Source organism: Pristiophorus japonicus, chromosome 10 (genome assembly GCF_044704955.1).
Source record: "Pristiophorus japonicus isolate sPriJap1 chromosome 10, sPriJap1.hap1, whole genome shotgun sequence".
Taxonomy (NCBI): Eukaryota; Metazoa; Chordata; class Chondrichthyes; family Pristiophoridae; genus Pristiophorus; species Pristiophorus japonicus.
Window position 1 is genome coordinate 200,691,716 of NC_091986.1, and position 15,913 is coordinate 200,707,628.

At 45.7% G+C, this 15,913-nt stretch overlaps 1 protein-coding gene across 2 annotated transcripts in view; it reads right to left on the bottom strand.

Annotated features, from left to right (window-relative positions):
* Positions 1-14,656, bottom strand: part of ppp2r3b (protein phosphatase 2, regulatory subunit B'', beta) — a 159,203-nt gene extending 144,547 nt beyond the window's left edge. The window contains exons 1-2 of one of the 2 annotated variants that reach the window (XM_070892498.1): positions 14,538-14,656; positions 11,501-11,992 (exon numbers count right to left, since the gene is read on the bottom strand). In XM_070892498.1, coding sequence (XP_070748599.1) covers positions 11,501-11,869 — 369 coding nt within the window. In that variant the 5' untranslated portion in view covers positions 11,870-11,992; positions 14,538-14,656. The remainder of the gene's footprint in view (positions 1-11,500; positions 11,993-14,537) is intronic. The other variant, XM_070892499.1, reaches the window with a different exon arrangement.
* Between the last annotated feature and the right edge of the window lie 1,257 nt (positions 14,657-15,913).

Here is a 15,913-nt window from a genome sequence, read left to right on the forward strand (position 1 = left end):
ATCGAGGCGTTGCTTAACTGGAAGCCAATGTAGGTCAGTGAGCACAGGGGTGATGGGTGAGCGGGACTTGGTGTGAGATAGGAAACGGGCAGCCGGGTTTTGGATCACCTCTAGTTTACAGAGAGTAGAATGTGGGAGGCCAGCCAGGAGTGCATTGGAATAGTTAAGTCTAGAGGTAACAAATTACAGGAGCATTGTACTGTCCTAAATAGTTTTATTGGCCACTGAGGACTGCACTGTCAATTTTTCATGAATAAAAGACCTGTTATGTAAGAATAATTGCATGGAATGCTTATGAACAATTAATTGCATGTCATCACGGTTCCCAGCTCTCAACAGCATACAATTCAATTTGTAGGAACATAGGAACAGGAGTAGGCCAATAAGCCCTTTAGGCCTGCTCTGCCATTCAATTAGATCATGGTTGATCAACTCCATTTTCCCACCTTTGCTCCAAATCCCTTGATGCTCTTACCTAACAAAAATCTCAGGTTCAGGAAAAGATTTTTATTTGAAATAACATAGTATTGTTCATCAGAGTTTTAGCAATAATATTGTGAACTATTTATTATTTTCTACTAGTAACTAGTACACACATATATATATATAATATACTGTTTAGTAAATTTGTTTGCCCAAAAGACAAGCAAGAATCCTGTGAAGGCATGGGATAGGAGCAGTCATCTATGCCATCTTACAAAAACAGATAATATAAAAGCAAAATATTGTGGATGCTAGAAGCTGGAATAAAAACAGAAAATGCTGGAAATCTCAGTGGGTCAGGCAGCATCTGTGGAGAGAAAGCAGAGTTAACATTTCGGGTCTACGACCCTTTGTCAGAACTGGAGAGTGTTCGGAAAGAACAGATTCTGAACAAGCACTGAAAGGGGGGAGGGGAAGAAAGAACAAATGGGAAGGTCTGTGATAGGGTGGAAGGCAGAAGAGATTAGACACACAAAAGGGATGATGGGCCAAATTGAAATGGTAATGCCAGATGTTCGAAAAATATTAGTCAAGATAGGGTGTGAATGGCGGAATAATGACCAGCTGCCATTACGGACAAGGAGAAAAAAAGAAACAGGCGCGGGGGTGGGGGGGAAATGGAGCCAAAGATTGGCAGCGGTTACGCTCTGAAATTGTTGAACTCTATGTTGAGTCCAGAAAGCCGTAAAGTGCATAAACGAAAGATGAGGTGCTGTTCCTCGAGCTTACGTTGAGCTTCGTTGGAACAATATAGGAGACAGAGGACACCTTTCATTGCTTGTTAAGAATGTGTTCTTTCGGAACACTCTCCAGTTCTGACAAAGGGTCGTCAACCCGAAACCTTAACTCTTCTTTCTCTCCACAGATGCTGCCTGATCCGCTGAGATTGCCAGCATTTTCTGTTAGAAAAACAGCTTTTCTGTTAGCTATTCTGGGCATGCTATAATATTTTATCTAGTTATCAAAGCAAGTGAAAATATCAAGGTTCACCAATGTGAGTACTCTGAAATACAGAAGCCAAAAATATCTTGAGTAAAAAGGATAAAAGAACCAAGAAAATAAAAACTAACATTGACCTTGGAGGTTAAAAAAAAGGTGCAAATGGCATCGGAGAGGTAAATTCAGAGTACGATTTCAAGTTGAACCATACCTGCATGCATGACAAGGCAGCACCGATACAAAATGGTAAACTGTGAGTTTAGGACAGATGTTAGGAAGAAATAATCAACAAAGTCAAAACACTTGGTGATTGCTTTTAATTAAACAATGGAGCAATTTATTTAAATTTATACCATATTTTAAAATCATTCCCAGCAGTCTCCCAAGCTTCACCCCATACAAACTAGTTCATCCAGGACTCTGTCATCCAAATTCTATCACTTTTTATTAACCCCATCCTCAACGACCTCCAGTGGATCCCACTCCCCATATTGTTTCAAACTCCCCTCATCCTACTCCACATATCTCTCCTATGCCTTGCTCCATCCCACTGCAATCTCCTCCATTCTGCATCCTACCTTGTACCTGGACGCTGGACCGCTGTGCATCCCCTTCCCACTATTGGTCATTACACCAAGGAATTTTGAAATTCTCTTCCTAAATTTCTTCACTGTTTCTCTGAAACTTCCTTTCTTCCAGCCCTTTGGATCTGTGGCTCTGGCCTCCTTAGCATCCCTGCTCTTCCCTCCCAACCCACCCTTTCAGGTACTGAAGTCCACTGTAAAGCTTTAACAGTGTTCTTTCTGTGATCAGCTAATTTACCACAAATTAGGGATACATCATGAAACTTTTCTGGGCTGTACAGCTCAGTAACAGATCACACACAGCGCACCTATCAACTCAGCCATGGGGGAACCACAGGTGAAAAACATTACTATAATTTAATAACAGGTTGCTGGTTTGTATTTTTCAATAAAAAGATATTCCCTTCAGTGCATGAAGTGCTCTCAGTGGGGGTACGGGAAATCATTGTTAATCTTAACTCTATTTTCAACTTGTGTTAGTAATTTTAGTGGTTTAAGCATCTGAATTTCCAGATCCCTTTGTTCCTTTTGACAATTTTGTTTCTTACTGGTCGGACTGGACTAAAATTCAAGCGCCGAGCACCCCCCCCGAGCACCCCCGACCTCGGTGAGTCCGAGCGGCCACGACCCGAGCGGCCCCGACCTCGGTGAGTCCGAGCGGCCACGACCCGAACGGCCCCGACCTCGGTGAGTCCGAGCGGCCCCGACCTCGGTGCGTCCGAGCGGCCCCGGTGCGTCCGAGCGGCCAGAGAGTTCGGGAGGCCAGGTGTCCGAGGAGCAGGAGGACCAGAGGAGTTCACTTCTGGCGAGGAGCTCACAGCCCTCGTTTGGGCAAGTAAGTGGTTGGCTGTTTGATTGGTAAGTCTCTTTCTTTCTTTTCAATTAGATAAGTCTAATTAGAGGGATGGCCGGTCAGCTCAGTCCTGAGGAGTGCACGTCCTGCGGCATGTGGAAAGTCCAGGATGCTTTGCACGGCCGAGACAACCATGTGTGCAGGAGGTGTCTCCAGCTTCAACTTCTCGAGCTCCACGTTTCGGAGCTTGAGCGGTGGCTGCAGTCAATACGGTTAAGGAATAAAAGTCCCAAACTGGGGAAAAGCTAACTTTGCGAAGTTGAGGATTGATTTGGCTACAGCGGACTGGAAACAGCTACTTGTAGGTAAATCAGTGTCGGAACAAGGAGGAGATCCGGAGGGCTTAGGCCAAAGATGTGCCCTTAAAGAAAAAGGGTGGGAATAACAATTCTAGAACCCCCTGGATGTCTAGGGACTTACAGGGGAGGATAAAGAAAAAAAGGGAAGCTTATGTCATATACCAACGGCTAAATAATGTAGAATTCTGGGAGGAATATAGAAAGTTCAGAGGTAAAATTAAAAAGGATATTAGGAATGCTAAGAGAGAGCATGAAAAATTCTTGACAAGTAAAATTAAGGAAACCCAAAGATGTTCCATAAGTATATTAAGAGGAAAAGGATAACTACAGAAAAGGTAGGGCCTCTTTGAGATCATGAGGGTAATCTGTGTATGGAGGCGGAAGATGTTGCTCAGGTTAGAAACATAGAAACATAGAAAATAGATGCAGGAGTAGGCCATTCGGCCCTTCTAGCCTGCACCGCCATTCAATGAGTTCATGGCTGAACATTCAACTTCAGTACCCCATTCCTGCTTTCTCGCCATACCCCTTGATCCCCCTAGTAGTAAGGACCTCATCTAACTCCTTTTTGAATATATTTAGTGAATTGGCCTCAACAACTTTCTGTGGTAGAGAATTCCACAGGTTCACCACTCTCTGGGTGAAGAAGTTCCTCCGCATCTGGGTCCTAAATGGCTTACCCCTTATCCTTAGACTGTGACCTCTGGTTCTGTACTTCCCCAACATTGGGAACATTCTTCCTGTATCTAACCTGTCTAACCCCGTCAGAATTTTAAATGTTTCTATGAGGTCCCCTCTCATTCTTCTGAACTCCAGTGAATACAAGCCCAGTCGATCCAGTCTTTCTTGATAGGTCAGTCCCGCCATCCCGGGAATCAGTCTGGTGAACCTTCGCTGCACTCCCTCAATAGCAAGAATGTCCTTCCTCAAGTTAGGAGACCAAAACTTTACACAATACTCCAGGTGTGGCCTCACCAATGCCCTGTACAACTGTAGCAACACCTCCCTGCCCCTGTACTCAAATCCCCTTGCTATGAAGGCCAACATGCCATTTGCTTTCTTAACCGCCTGCTGCACCTGCATGCCAACCTTCAATGACTGATGTACCATGACACCCAGGTCTCGTTGCACCTCCTCTTTTCCTAATCTGTCACCATTCAGATAATAGTCTGTCTCTCTGTTTTTACCACCAAAGTGGATAACCTCACATTTATCCACATTATACTTCATCTGCCATGCATTTGCCCACTCACCTAACCTATCCAAGTCACTCTGCAGCCTCATAGCATCCTCCTCGCAGCTCACACTGCCACCCAACTTAGTGTTATCCGCAAATTTGGAGATACTACATTTAATCCCCTCGTCTAAATCATTAATGTACAATGTAAACAGCTGGGGCCCCAGCACAGAACCTTGCGGTACCCCACTAGTCACTGCCTGCCATTCTGAAAAGTACCCATTTCCTCCTACTCTTTGCTTCCAGTCTGACAACCAGTTCTCAATCCACGTCAGCACACTACCCCCAATCTCATGTGCTTTAACTTTGCACATTAATCTCTTGTGTGGGACCTTGTCGAAAGCCTTCTGAAAGTCCAAATATACCACATCAACTGGTTCTCCCTTGTCCACTCTACTGGAAACATCCTCAAAAAATTCCAGAAGATTTGTCAAGCATGATTTCCCTTTCACAAATCCATGCTGACTTGGACCTATCATGTCACCTCTTTCCAAATGCACTGCTATGACATCCTTAATAATTGATTCCATCATTTTACCCACTACCGATGTCAGGCTGACCGGTCTATAATTCCCTGTTTTCTCTCTCCCTCCTTTTTTAAAAAGTGGGGTTACATTGGCTACCCTCCACTCGATAGGAACTGATCCAGAGTCAATGGAATGTTGGAAAATGACTGTCAATGCATCCGCTATTTCCAAGGCCACCTCCTTAAGTACTCTGGGATGCAGTCCATCAGGCCCTGGGGATTTATCGGCCTTCAATCCCATCAATTTCCCCAACACAATTTCCCGGCTAATAAGGATTTCCCTCAGTTCCTCCTCCTTACTAGACCCCCCGACCCCTTTTATAACCGGAAGGTTGTTTGTGTCCTCCTTCGTGAATACCGAACCAAAGTACTTGTTCAATTGGTCCGCCATTTCCTTGTTCCCCGTTATGACTTCCCCTGATTCTGACTGCAGGGGACCTACGTTTGTCTTTACTAACCTTTTTCTCTTTACATATCTATAGAAACTTTTGCAATCCGTCTTAATGTTCCCTGCAAGCTTCTTCTCATACTCCATTTTCCCTGCTCTAATCAAACCCTTTGTCCTCCTCTGCTGAGTTCTAAATTTCTCCCAGTCCCCGGGTTGGCTGCTATTTCTGGCCAATTTATATGCCACTTCCTTGGCTTTAATACTATCCCTGATTTCCCTTGATAGCCACGGTTGAGCCACCTTCCCTTTTTTATTTTTATGCCGGACAGGAATGTACAATTGTTGTAGTTCATCCATGCGGTCTCTAAATGTCTGCCATTGCCCATCCACAGTCAACCCCTTAAGTATCATTCGCCAATCCATCCCAGCCAATTCACACCTCATACCTTCAAAGTTAGCCTTCTTTAAGTTCTGGACCATGGTCTCTGAATTAACTGTTTCATTCTCCATCCCAATGCAGAATTCCACCATATTATAGTCACTCTTCCCCAAGGGGCCTCGCACAACGAGATTGCTAATTAATCCTCTCTCATTACATAACATCCAGTCTAAGATGGCCTCCCCCCTAGTTGGTTCCTCGACATATTGGTCTAAAAAACCATCCCTTATGCACTCCAGGAAATCCTCCTCCACCGTATTGCTTCCAGTTTGGTTAGCCCAATCTATGTGCATATTAAAGTCACCCATTATAACTGCTGCACCTTTATTGCACGCATTCCTAATTTCCTGTTTGATGCCCTCCCCAACATCCCTACTATTGTTTGGAGGTCTGTACACAACTCCCACTAACGTTTTTTGCCCTTTGGTGTTCTGCAGCTCTACCCATATAGATTCCACATCATCCAAGCTAATGTCCTTCCTAACTATTGCCTTAATCTCCTCCTTAACCAGCAATGCTACCCCACCTCCTTTTCCTTTTATTCTATCCTTCCTGAATGTTGAATACCCCTGGATGTTGAGTTCCCAGCCCTGATCATCCTGGAGCCACGTCTCCATAATCCCAATCACATCATATTTGTTAACATCTATTTGCACAGTTAATTCATCCACCTTATTGCGGATACTCCTTGCATTAAGACACAAAGCCTTCAGGCTTGTTTTTTTAACACCCTCTGTCCTTTTAGAATTTTGCTGTACAGTGGCCCTTTTTGTTCTTTGCCTTGGATTTCTCTGCCCTCCACTTTTCCTCATCTCCTTTCTGTCTTTTGCTTTTGCCTCCTTTTTGTTGCCCTCTATCTCCCTGCATTGGTTCCCATCCCCCTGCCATATTAGTTTAACTCCTCCCCAACAGCACTAGCAAACACTCCCCCGAGGATATTGGTTCCGGTCCTGCCCAGGTGCAGACCGTCCGGTTTGTACTGGTCCCACCTCCCCCAGAACCGGTTCCAATGCCCCAGGAATTTGAATCCCTCCCTGCTGCACCACTGCTCAAGCCACGTATTCATCTGAGCTATCCTGCGATTCCTACTCTGACCAGCACGTGGCACTGGTAGCAATCCCGAGATTACTACTTTTGAGGTCCTACTTTTTAATTTAGCTCCTAGCTCCTTAAATTCATTTCGTAGGACCTCATCCCTTTTTTTACCTATGTCGTTGGTACCAATGTGCACCACGACAACTGGCTGTTCTCCCTCCCATTTCAGAATGTTCTACACCCGCTCCGAGACATCCTTGACCCTTGCACCAGGGAGGCAACATACCATCCTGGAGTCTCGGTTGCGACCGCAGAAACGCCTATCTATTCCCCTCACCATTGAATCCCCTATCACTATCGCGCTCCCAATCTTTTTCCTGCCCTCCTGTGCAGCAGAGCCAGCCACGGTGCCATGAACTTGGCTGCTGCTGCCCTCCCCTGATGAGTCATCCCCCTCAGCAGTACCCAAAGCGGTGTATCTGTTTCTTAATTAATTTTTTGCGTCTGTTTTCACAAAAGAAAGGGGTAGTAGAGATACTACTATCGAGGAGGAATGTGAAATTCTGGATGAAATAAACAGTGAAAAAGGAGGTATTAAGGGGTTTAGCAGCTGCGAAAGTATATTAGTCCCCAGGCCCGGATGATGTATGAGGCGTGAATTGGCTAGGATAGATTGGCGAATGATACTTAAGGGGTTGACTGTGGATGGGCAATGGCAGACATTTAGAGACCGCATGGATGAACTACAACAATTGTACATTCCTGTCTGGCGTAAAAATAAAAAAGGGAAGGTGGCTCAACCGTGGCTATCAAGGGAAATCAGGTATAGTATTAAAGCCAAGGAAGTAGCATACAAATTGGCCAGAAATAGCAGCCAACCCGGGGACTGGGAGAAATTTAGAACTCAGCAGAGGAGGACAAAGGGTTTGATTAGGGCAGGGAAAATGGAGTACGAGAAGAAGCTTGCAGGGAACATTAAGGCGGATTGCAAAAGTTTCGATAGATATGTAAAGAGAAAAAGGTTAGTAAAGACAAACGTAGGTCCCCTGCAGTCAGAATCAGGGGAAGTCATAACGGGGAACAAAGAAATGGCAGACCAATTGAACAAGTACTTTGGTTCAGTATTCACTAAGGAGGACACAAACAACCTTCCGGATATAAAAGGGGTCAGAGGGTCTCGTAAGGAGAAGGAACTGAGGGAAATCTTTATTAGTCGGGAAATTGTGTTGGGGAAATTGATGGGATTGAAGGCCGATAAATCCCCAGGGCCTGATGGACTGCATCCCAGAGTACTTAAGGAGGTGGCCTAGGAAATAGCGGATGCATTGACAGTCATTTTCCAACATTCCATTGACTCTGGATCAGTTCCTATCGAGTGGAGGATAGCCAATGTAACCCCACTTTTTAAAAAAGGAGGGAGAGAGAAAACAGGGAATGATAGACCGGTCAGCCTGACTTCAGTAGTGGGTAAAATGATGGAATCAATTATTAAGGATGTCATAGCAGTGCATTTGGAAAAAGGTGACATGATAGGTCCAAGTCAGCATGGATTTGTGAAAGGGAAATCATGCTTGACAAATCTTCTGGAATTTTTTGAGGATGTTTCCAGTAGAGTGGACAAGGGAGAACCAGTTGATGTGGTATATTTGGACTTTCAGAAGGCTTTCGACAAGGTCCCACACAAGAGATTAATGTGCAAAGTTAAAGCACATGGGATTGGGGGTAGTGTGCTGACGTGGATTGAGAACTGATTGGCAGACAGGAAGCAAAGAGTAGGAGTAAATGGGGACTTTTCAGAATGGCAGGCAGTGACTAGTGGGGTACCGCAAGGTTCTGTGCTGGGACCCCAGCTGTTTACATTGTACATTAATGATTTAGACGAGGGGATTAAATGTAGTATCTCCAAATTTGCGGATGACACTAAGTTGGGTGGCAGTGTGAGCTGCGAGGTGGATGCTATGAGGCTGCAGAGTGACTTGGACAGGTTAGGTGAGTGGGCAAATGCATGGCAGTTGAAGTATAATGTGGATAAATGTGAGGTTATCCACTTTGGTGGTAAAAACAGAGAGACAGACTATTATCTGAATGGTGACAGATTAGGAAAAGCGGAGCTGCAACGAGACCTGGGTGTCATGGTACATCAGTCATTGAAGGTTGGCATGCGGGTACAGCAGGCGGTTAAGAAAGCAAATGGCATGTTGGCCTTCATAGCGAGGGGATTTGAGTACAGGGGCAGGGAGGTGTTGCTACAGTTGTACAGGGCCTTGGTGAAGCCACACCTGGAGTATTGTGTAAAGTTTTGGTCTCCTAACTTGAGGAAGGACATTCTTGCTATTGAGGGAGTGCAGCAGATTCACCAGACTGATTCCCGGGATGGTGGGACTGACCTATCAAGAAAGACTGGATCAACTGGGCTTGTATTCACTGGAGTTCAGAAGAATGAGAGGGGACCTCATAGAAACGTTTAAAATTCTGACAGGTTTAGACAGGTTAGATGCAGGACGAATGTTCCCAATGTTGGGGAAGTCCAGAACCAGGGGTCACAGTCTACGGATAAGGGATAAGCCATTTAGGACCGAGATGAGGAGAAACTTCTTCACCCAGAGAGTGGTGAACCTGTGGAATTCCCTACCACAGAAAGTAGTCGAGGCCAATTCACTAAATATATTCAAAAACGAGTTAGATGAAGTCCTTACTACTAGGGGGATCAAGGGGTATGGCGAGAAAGCAGGAAGGGGGTACTGAAGTTGCATGTTCAGCCATGAACTCATTGAATGGCGGTGCAGGCGAGAAGGGCTGAATGGCCTACTCCTGCACCTATTTTCTATGTTTCTATGTCTATGTTGAGTGAAGCAAAAGAGGAACTAGCAGAGGCCTTGACCATCATTTTCCAGTCCTCTTTGGATTTGGGCATGGTGCCAGAGGACTGCTAATGTGGTACCCTTGTTTAAGAAGGGAGAAAGGGATAGGCTGAGTAATTACAGGCCTGTCAGATAAATCTACATTTAGAAAGGCAAGGATTAATTAGGGACAGTCAGCACGGATTTGTTAAGGGAAGATCGTGTTTGACTAACCTGATTGAATTCTTTGAGGAGGTAACCAAGAGGGTCGATGAGGGTAGTGCGTACGATGTAGTGTGTTATGGACTTTAGCAAAGCTTTTGATCAGGTCTCACATGGTAGACTGGTCATGAAGGTTAAAGCCTATGGGACCCAGGGCAAAGTGGCAAGTTGGATCGAAAATTGGCTTAGAGGTAGGAAGCAAAGGGTAATGGTTGATCGATGTTTTTGTGACGGGAAGGGATGTTTCCAGTGGGGTTCCACTGGGCTCAGTACTGGGTCCCTTGCTTTGTGTGGTATACATCAATGGTCTAGATTTGAATATAGGGAGTATGATAAAGTTTGCAGATGACACTAAAATTGGTTGTGTGTTTGATAATGAAGAGGAAAGTCATGGACAGCAGGAGGATATCAATCTACTGGTCAGGTGGGCAGAAAAATGGCAAATCGAATTTAATTTGGAGAAGTGTGAGATAATGCACTTGGGGAGGGCTAATAAGGAAAGTGTAGACATATTAAATGGTAGGCCATTTAAAAGTGTAGATTAACAAAGGCACCTTGGAGTGCTTCTCCACAGATCCCTGAAAGTAGCAGGCCAGGTGGATAAGGTGGTTGAGAAGGCATACGGAATGCTTGCCTTTATTGGCTGAGGCATAGAATACAAGAGCAGAGAGGTTATGCTTAAATTGTACTCTGGTTAGGCCACAGCTGGAGTAATGCGTGCAGTTCTGGTCGCCGTATTATAGGAAGGCCGTGATTATATTGAGAGTGCAGAGGAGATTTACTAGGATGCTGCCTGGAATAGAGAATCTTAGCCAAGAGGACAGATTGGATCGGCTGGGTTTGTTCTCATTGGAACAGAGGAGGCAGAGAGGAGAACTTATTGAGGTGTATAAAATTTTGAGGGGCCTGGATATAGTGGATAGCAAGGGCCTATTAGCCTTGGTGGAGGGGTCAATTACGAGGGGGCATAGTTTTAAGGTGGTTGGTAGAAGGTTTAGAGGGGATTTGAGGGGAGGCTTCTTCACGCAGAGGGTTGTGGGGGTCTGGAACTCACTGCCTGGAAGGGCTGTGGATGTAGAAACCCTCACCACATTTAAAAGGTGCTTGGATGGGCACTTGAGGTGGCATAACCTGCAGGGTTACAGACCAAGAGCTGGTAAGTCGGATTAGACTGGATAACCTCTTGTTGGCTGGTGCAAATACGATGGTAAGTACTTCAGGGAATAGAATACGGCCAGGGTGATCTCCTGGACTAGTTTCGATCGCCTGGATGGGACGGAGAGGAATCTTCCCAGATTGCCCCACGACCCCCCCCCAAAGTTGGCCTGGGTTTTTTAATCTGTTTTTTTGTCTCCCAGATCACTTGGGTTGGAGTATAAAATGTTGTGGTGACAGGGGGTGTCGCAGTTGTGTGGGGCGGACTGGTTGGGCTGGATGCTCGTTACCTTTCCACCATTGTTCACTGGTTTATATGTAATCTTCAGGGCTGCTGACCGAGGCCCGTGTGGCTCTTTGTGGGCTGGCGCGGACACGATGGGCCGAAATGGCCTCCTTCTGCATGTAGATTTGTATGATTCTATATGGCAATATTCAATGCTTTTAAAATAACAGTTACCAAAATTTGTGTGTTCAAGTGGAAAACATGCAAAACTTACTGCTTTAGTCCCTGATGATCTCCGTATTGCTCGAGCATTTAATCCATTTCTAGGACTCGAAAATGTACCAGATGGGAGAGCTGAAGTAAGTTGGGATGGAGGACTTGAACAGTATTTAGACGTCACTAAAGGGGACGTTGAGTAACCCAATATATTTAACTCTGATTTGGAATGATTCTTGTTATTGCTTCCAGTCGAAGGTTGGTCATTTGTTGCATCACTTACGCCTACCTCAATTGTTTCACCACTCTCTATTCGTTTCAGGTAGTCTTTCAGCATGGACTGTGTGGTCGTCTCACTCAACCAGTACAGGAAGAGCTCGTCAACTTTCATTTTAAGAACAGGCTGCAGAACTGGGGCAGCAGGCATTGTCAACTTTTTCAGAATGAGTCAAATAACCAAGATTATTGCTAGCCTTTGTTTTCAACCGATTGTCCGTGAAAGCCAAAGTCCTGCTCAGTCTTCCTCAACTTTATGCAAATATTGCAATTCCTGAGGAAAGGAAAGGGAAAAGTTGTTAAAACGAGCTCTGTACTTTTTTCTTGCCGCTCATTTCGTCCTCCCGCTATTCCTGCATTTGGCAAGGTAGACAGACCTGCATTTGGCAAGGTAGTTATTTGCAGCCAGTGTCAAATAACACATTTGAACCAGTCAGCAAGAAGTAGGCAAGAGGAACTTGAGATAACTCCCTATTGGTTTTTCCCTCCTTCCTGTGGAGGAGGGCGGGCTAGAGATTAGCATCAAATCTCTGGTTACGGTCTGTATCACTAACGGTCACCAAGACTGGAAAAAGTGCGGTGAGAAAGTTCAAAGGCACTCTGCATGACAATACATTAAGTTACAGTAACCTAGCAGCTACTTTCAAGGTTGAGAGTTCAAATTCCACCATGGCAACTTGTGAAACTGAATTTAATCAATCTGGCAACTTGTGATCTGTCGCCAGAAAAATAACCATGAAAGCCATCGGATTATCATTAAAAACCCAACTGGTTCACTAATGTTCATCAGTGATGAATCTGCTACCCGTATCTGGTCAAGCCTACACGTGACTCTAATCCCATGCTACACGAATGACAATGGCCGGCAGGGAAACTAGGAATAGACAATTACTACTGTCTTGCCCACTCCCAAAGAAGAAATAGAAAAACAATTAAGATCAATAACATGCTGAACCACCAGTGTCCCAGAATCGGTTTCAATTGTTTGTGCATCGATTTAAGAAAAAATTTAATGTAACTGCTGTAAATATACAACTTTGTTCATCAAAATAAAGATCAGTGTGTCGCTTGTTAAGGACCAAAAGTAGGTACCTTCTTTCCAATCACAGATCAGAGCGTTCTAATGTTCCAATTGCTGCCAATAAATGTTTGGTGGTTAGCTCAGGTGACATGTAGCTAATTAATGAGTTGTCTGGAGCATTGATTTCATGAATGACACCATGGTGCTGACATATCTCATCCTGCAGTCTTGAATGTGTTCCAATTGATATTAAGCATGGCTAGCTGTTATGTGAAAGATGTGTTTAGTCGAATCAACTGTACTTTTGCCCCGTGCTTTAAAGGCACTCATATTTTGAGTTAATCAAATCTGCTTGGTAATGCTAGATCAGATGAAGTTAGTTGATATTTTCCAGTTTGACCATCCTCTCTGAACCTAACCAGGAATAAAGTAGTCCGCATCAAAAAATTGTGTTGGAGAAAAACAGAAAAAGAGGGTTATGTATGCAAAATTTATCAAGCAACTTTGCACCACAAAATAACCAGTTTCCTTGTATCCCTCACCATCCACATACCCCAACCCATTTCCAGTCTGAATACCTTCTACATCAGCTCCTGGGAAACACTAAGTTGCTTATAATTGCACTTTCAAGCTTCCAACACCAAACACTATGGGGCCAATTTTCATCAAGGCCTCCGTATGCCCAAAGTGCCGCTGAGGTACCAGAAGGTACTTTGGGCGGGATATTCATGGCCAAGGTCCCTTGAATGCCGCCAATCTGGGCGGCAGCGGGCGGGAGGTTTCATTCTCGACGGCAGAGGCGCTTGCCGCCCAAGTGCCCGCCGAGGATGGAGCCGGGCCTACGGAGGGTTGAAGACCTGAAAAAAAACAGCAGCAAAAAATTTAAAAAGCACCTGAAGACTTCCAGGGGACCCCATGCAGGTAAGTCGCTGATGTAAAAAAAGTATTAAAATGATCACTTACCTTTTTTTCAGGTACTTCATACTTACCGTCGGGGACAGACCAGCCTCAAGCCAGTGGTAATTTGCATACACGCAAGCGTTCTCGTTCAGGCCAACATTCCCAGTGTCAAAGCACTGACCACACTTGATCAGCTCCGTTGGGCGGGCCACATCGTCCACATGCCCGACTCAAGACTCCCAAAGCAAGCGCTCTACTCGGAACTCCTACCCAGCAGGCGATCTCCAGGTGGGCAGAGGAAACACTTCAAGGACACCCTCAAAGCCTCCTTGATATAGTGCAACAACCTCACCGGCACCTGGGAATCCCCGGCCCAAGACCGCACAAAATGGAGGAAGAACATCCGGGAGGGCGCTGAGCACCTCGAGTCTCGTCGTCGAGAGCATGCAGAAAACAAGCGCAGGCAGCGGAAGGAGCGTGCACCAACCCAGGCTCCCCAACCACCCTTTCCTTCAATGACTTGTCTGTCCCACCTGTGACAGAGACTGTAATTCTCATATTGGATAGTACAGCCACCTGAGAACTCACTTTTAGAGTGGAAGCAAGACTTCCTCGATTTCGAGGGGCTGCCTATGATGATGGAAATTTAAAAAATATTTATACTTTTATTTAAAAGTGTAAACAGTGCAGTAAAATAATCCAGGCAGCTATTTGCAAATGAGAAGAAAATGGAAATGCAGCAATGTTATCAGTGTGTGGAGGTTTGGCAAGGGGGGGGGGGGGGGGGGCTTTGGCCTAAATGCAGACTGAAGCCTGGCGTTGGGTTGCCATGCCAGCCACCTCTGACAGCTCGGAAGCCGGGCACAGGTTACAGTTGCACGGACCCAAACATACGTACCCTCACAGCTCGCCAGGGTTTTGGTCACTCACACAATGCTCTCGCTCTCTCTCTCTCTCTCTCTCCACGGCGCCTCCTCCTCTCCGCTCGTTTACCCGCAACCAGCCGCCCCGCGCGCTTTCGCGCCGCGCCGCCTGTCGCGAGGACGCGCGGTTGCCGGAGCAACGGCGCCGCGCGGGCCGGCCGCGTTCAACGGAGGCAATCTTTAGCCAGCCTCGTGGGCTGACAGTTACCCCCCTCCCATTGCACTCTCCCTTCGCTGCCCCACCGGCTGACACAGGAGGTAATGCTGTGGATAATGCGTATGAAGTGAGATACTCGTTTTTGTATTGTTTTGGGTTAACATAAGAAATAGGAGCAGGAGTAGGCCATTTGGTCCCTCGAGCCTGCTCCGCCATTTAATAAGATCATGGCTGATCCGCCATTCAATAAGATCATGGCCGATCTGATCACGGACTCAGTTACACTTCCCTGCCCGCTCCTTTATTCCCTTTATCGCTCAAAAATCTGTCTATCTCCACCTTAAATATATTCAATGACCCAGCCTCCACAGCTCCCTGGGGCAGAGACTTCCATAGATTTACAACCCTCAGAGAACAAATTTCACCTCATCTCAGTTTTAAATGGCCGGCCCCTTATTCTGAGACTATGCCCCCTAGTTTTAGTTTCCCCGACGAGTGGAAATAACCTCTCTGTTGAGCCCCCTCATTGTCTTACATGTTTCGATAAGATCACCTCTCATTCTTCTGAACTCCCAATGAGTATAGGCCCAACCTACTCAACCTATCCTCATAAGTCAACCCCCGTAAGCTGTGGCTCAGTGGGTAGCTCACTCGCCTCTGAGTCAGAAAGTTGTGGGTTCAAGGAAATCTAGGTTGACACTCCAAAGCAGAAAGGGCACAAGAGCAGCAAACCTACAAAGGGCACGAGAGAGCCGGGCAGCGGGTGTTCGGAAAGGACGCAAGAGAGCAAAACAGCTCGCCCAACCAGCAGCAACTCACCTGCTAAGATAAATAATAAAAAATATCAACATGTGATGTCACAGGAAGGTAGGGAAATGATTGGTTGGTGAGTTTTCCTCTCTTTTTTTGGACATTGCTTTCAATTAAGAGCCAGGATTAAAAACTAAACCTAATTAATTAAATACATTAAAGATGGCAGGGCAGGAGATGTGTTACTGCTGCAACATGTGGAAGCTGGTGAACACCATTGAGGTCTGAAGCAAGTGTCTACAACTTGAGGAACTTCGGCTCCATGTTGATGAGCTGGAGTTCGAGCTGCGGACATTGCAACACATCAGGGAGGGGGAGAGTTACCTGGATGCTGCGTTCCAAAAGGCAGTCACACCCCTTAGATTCATTAATTCAAATTTGGTC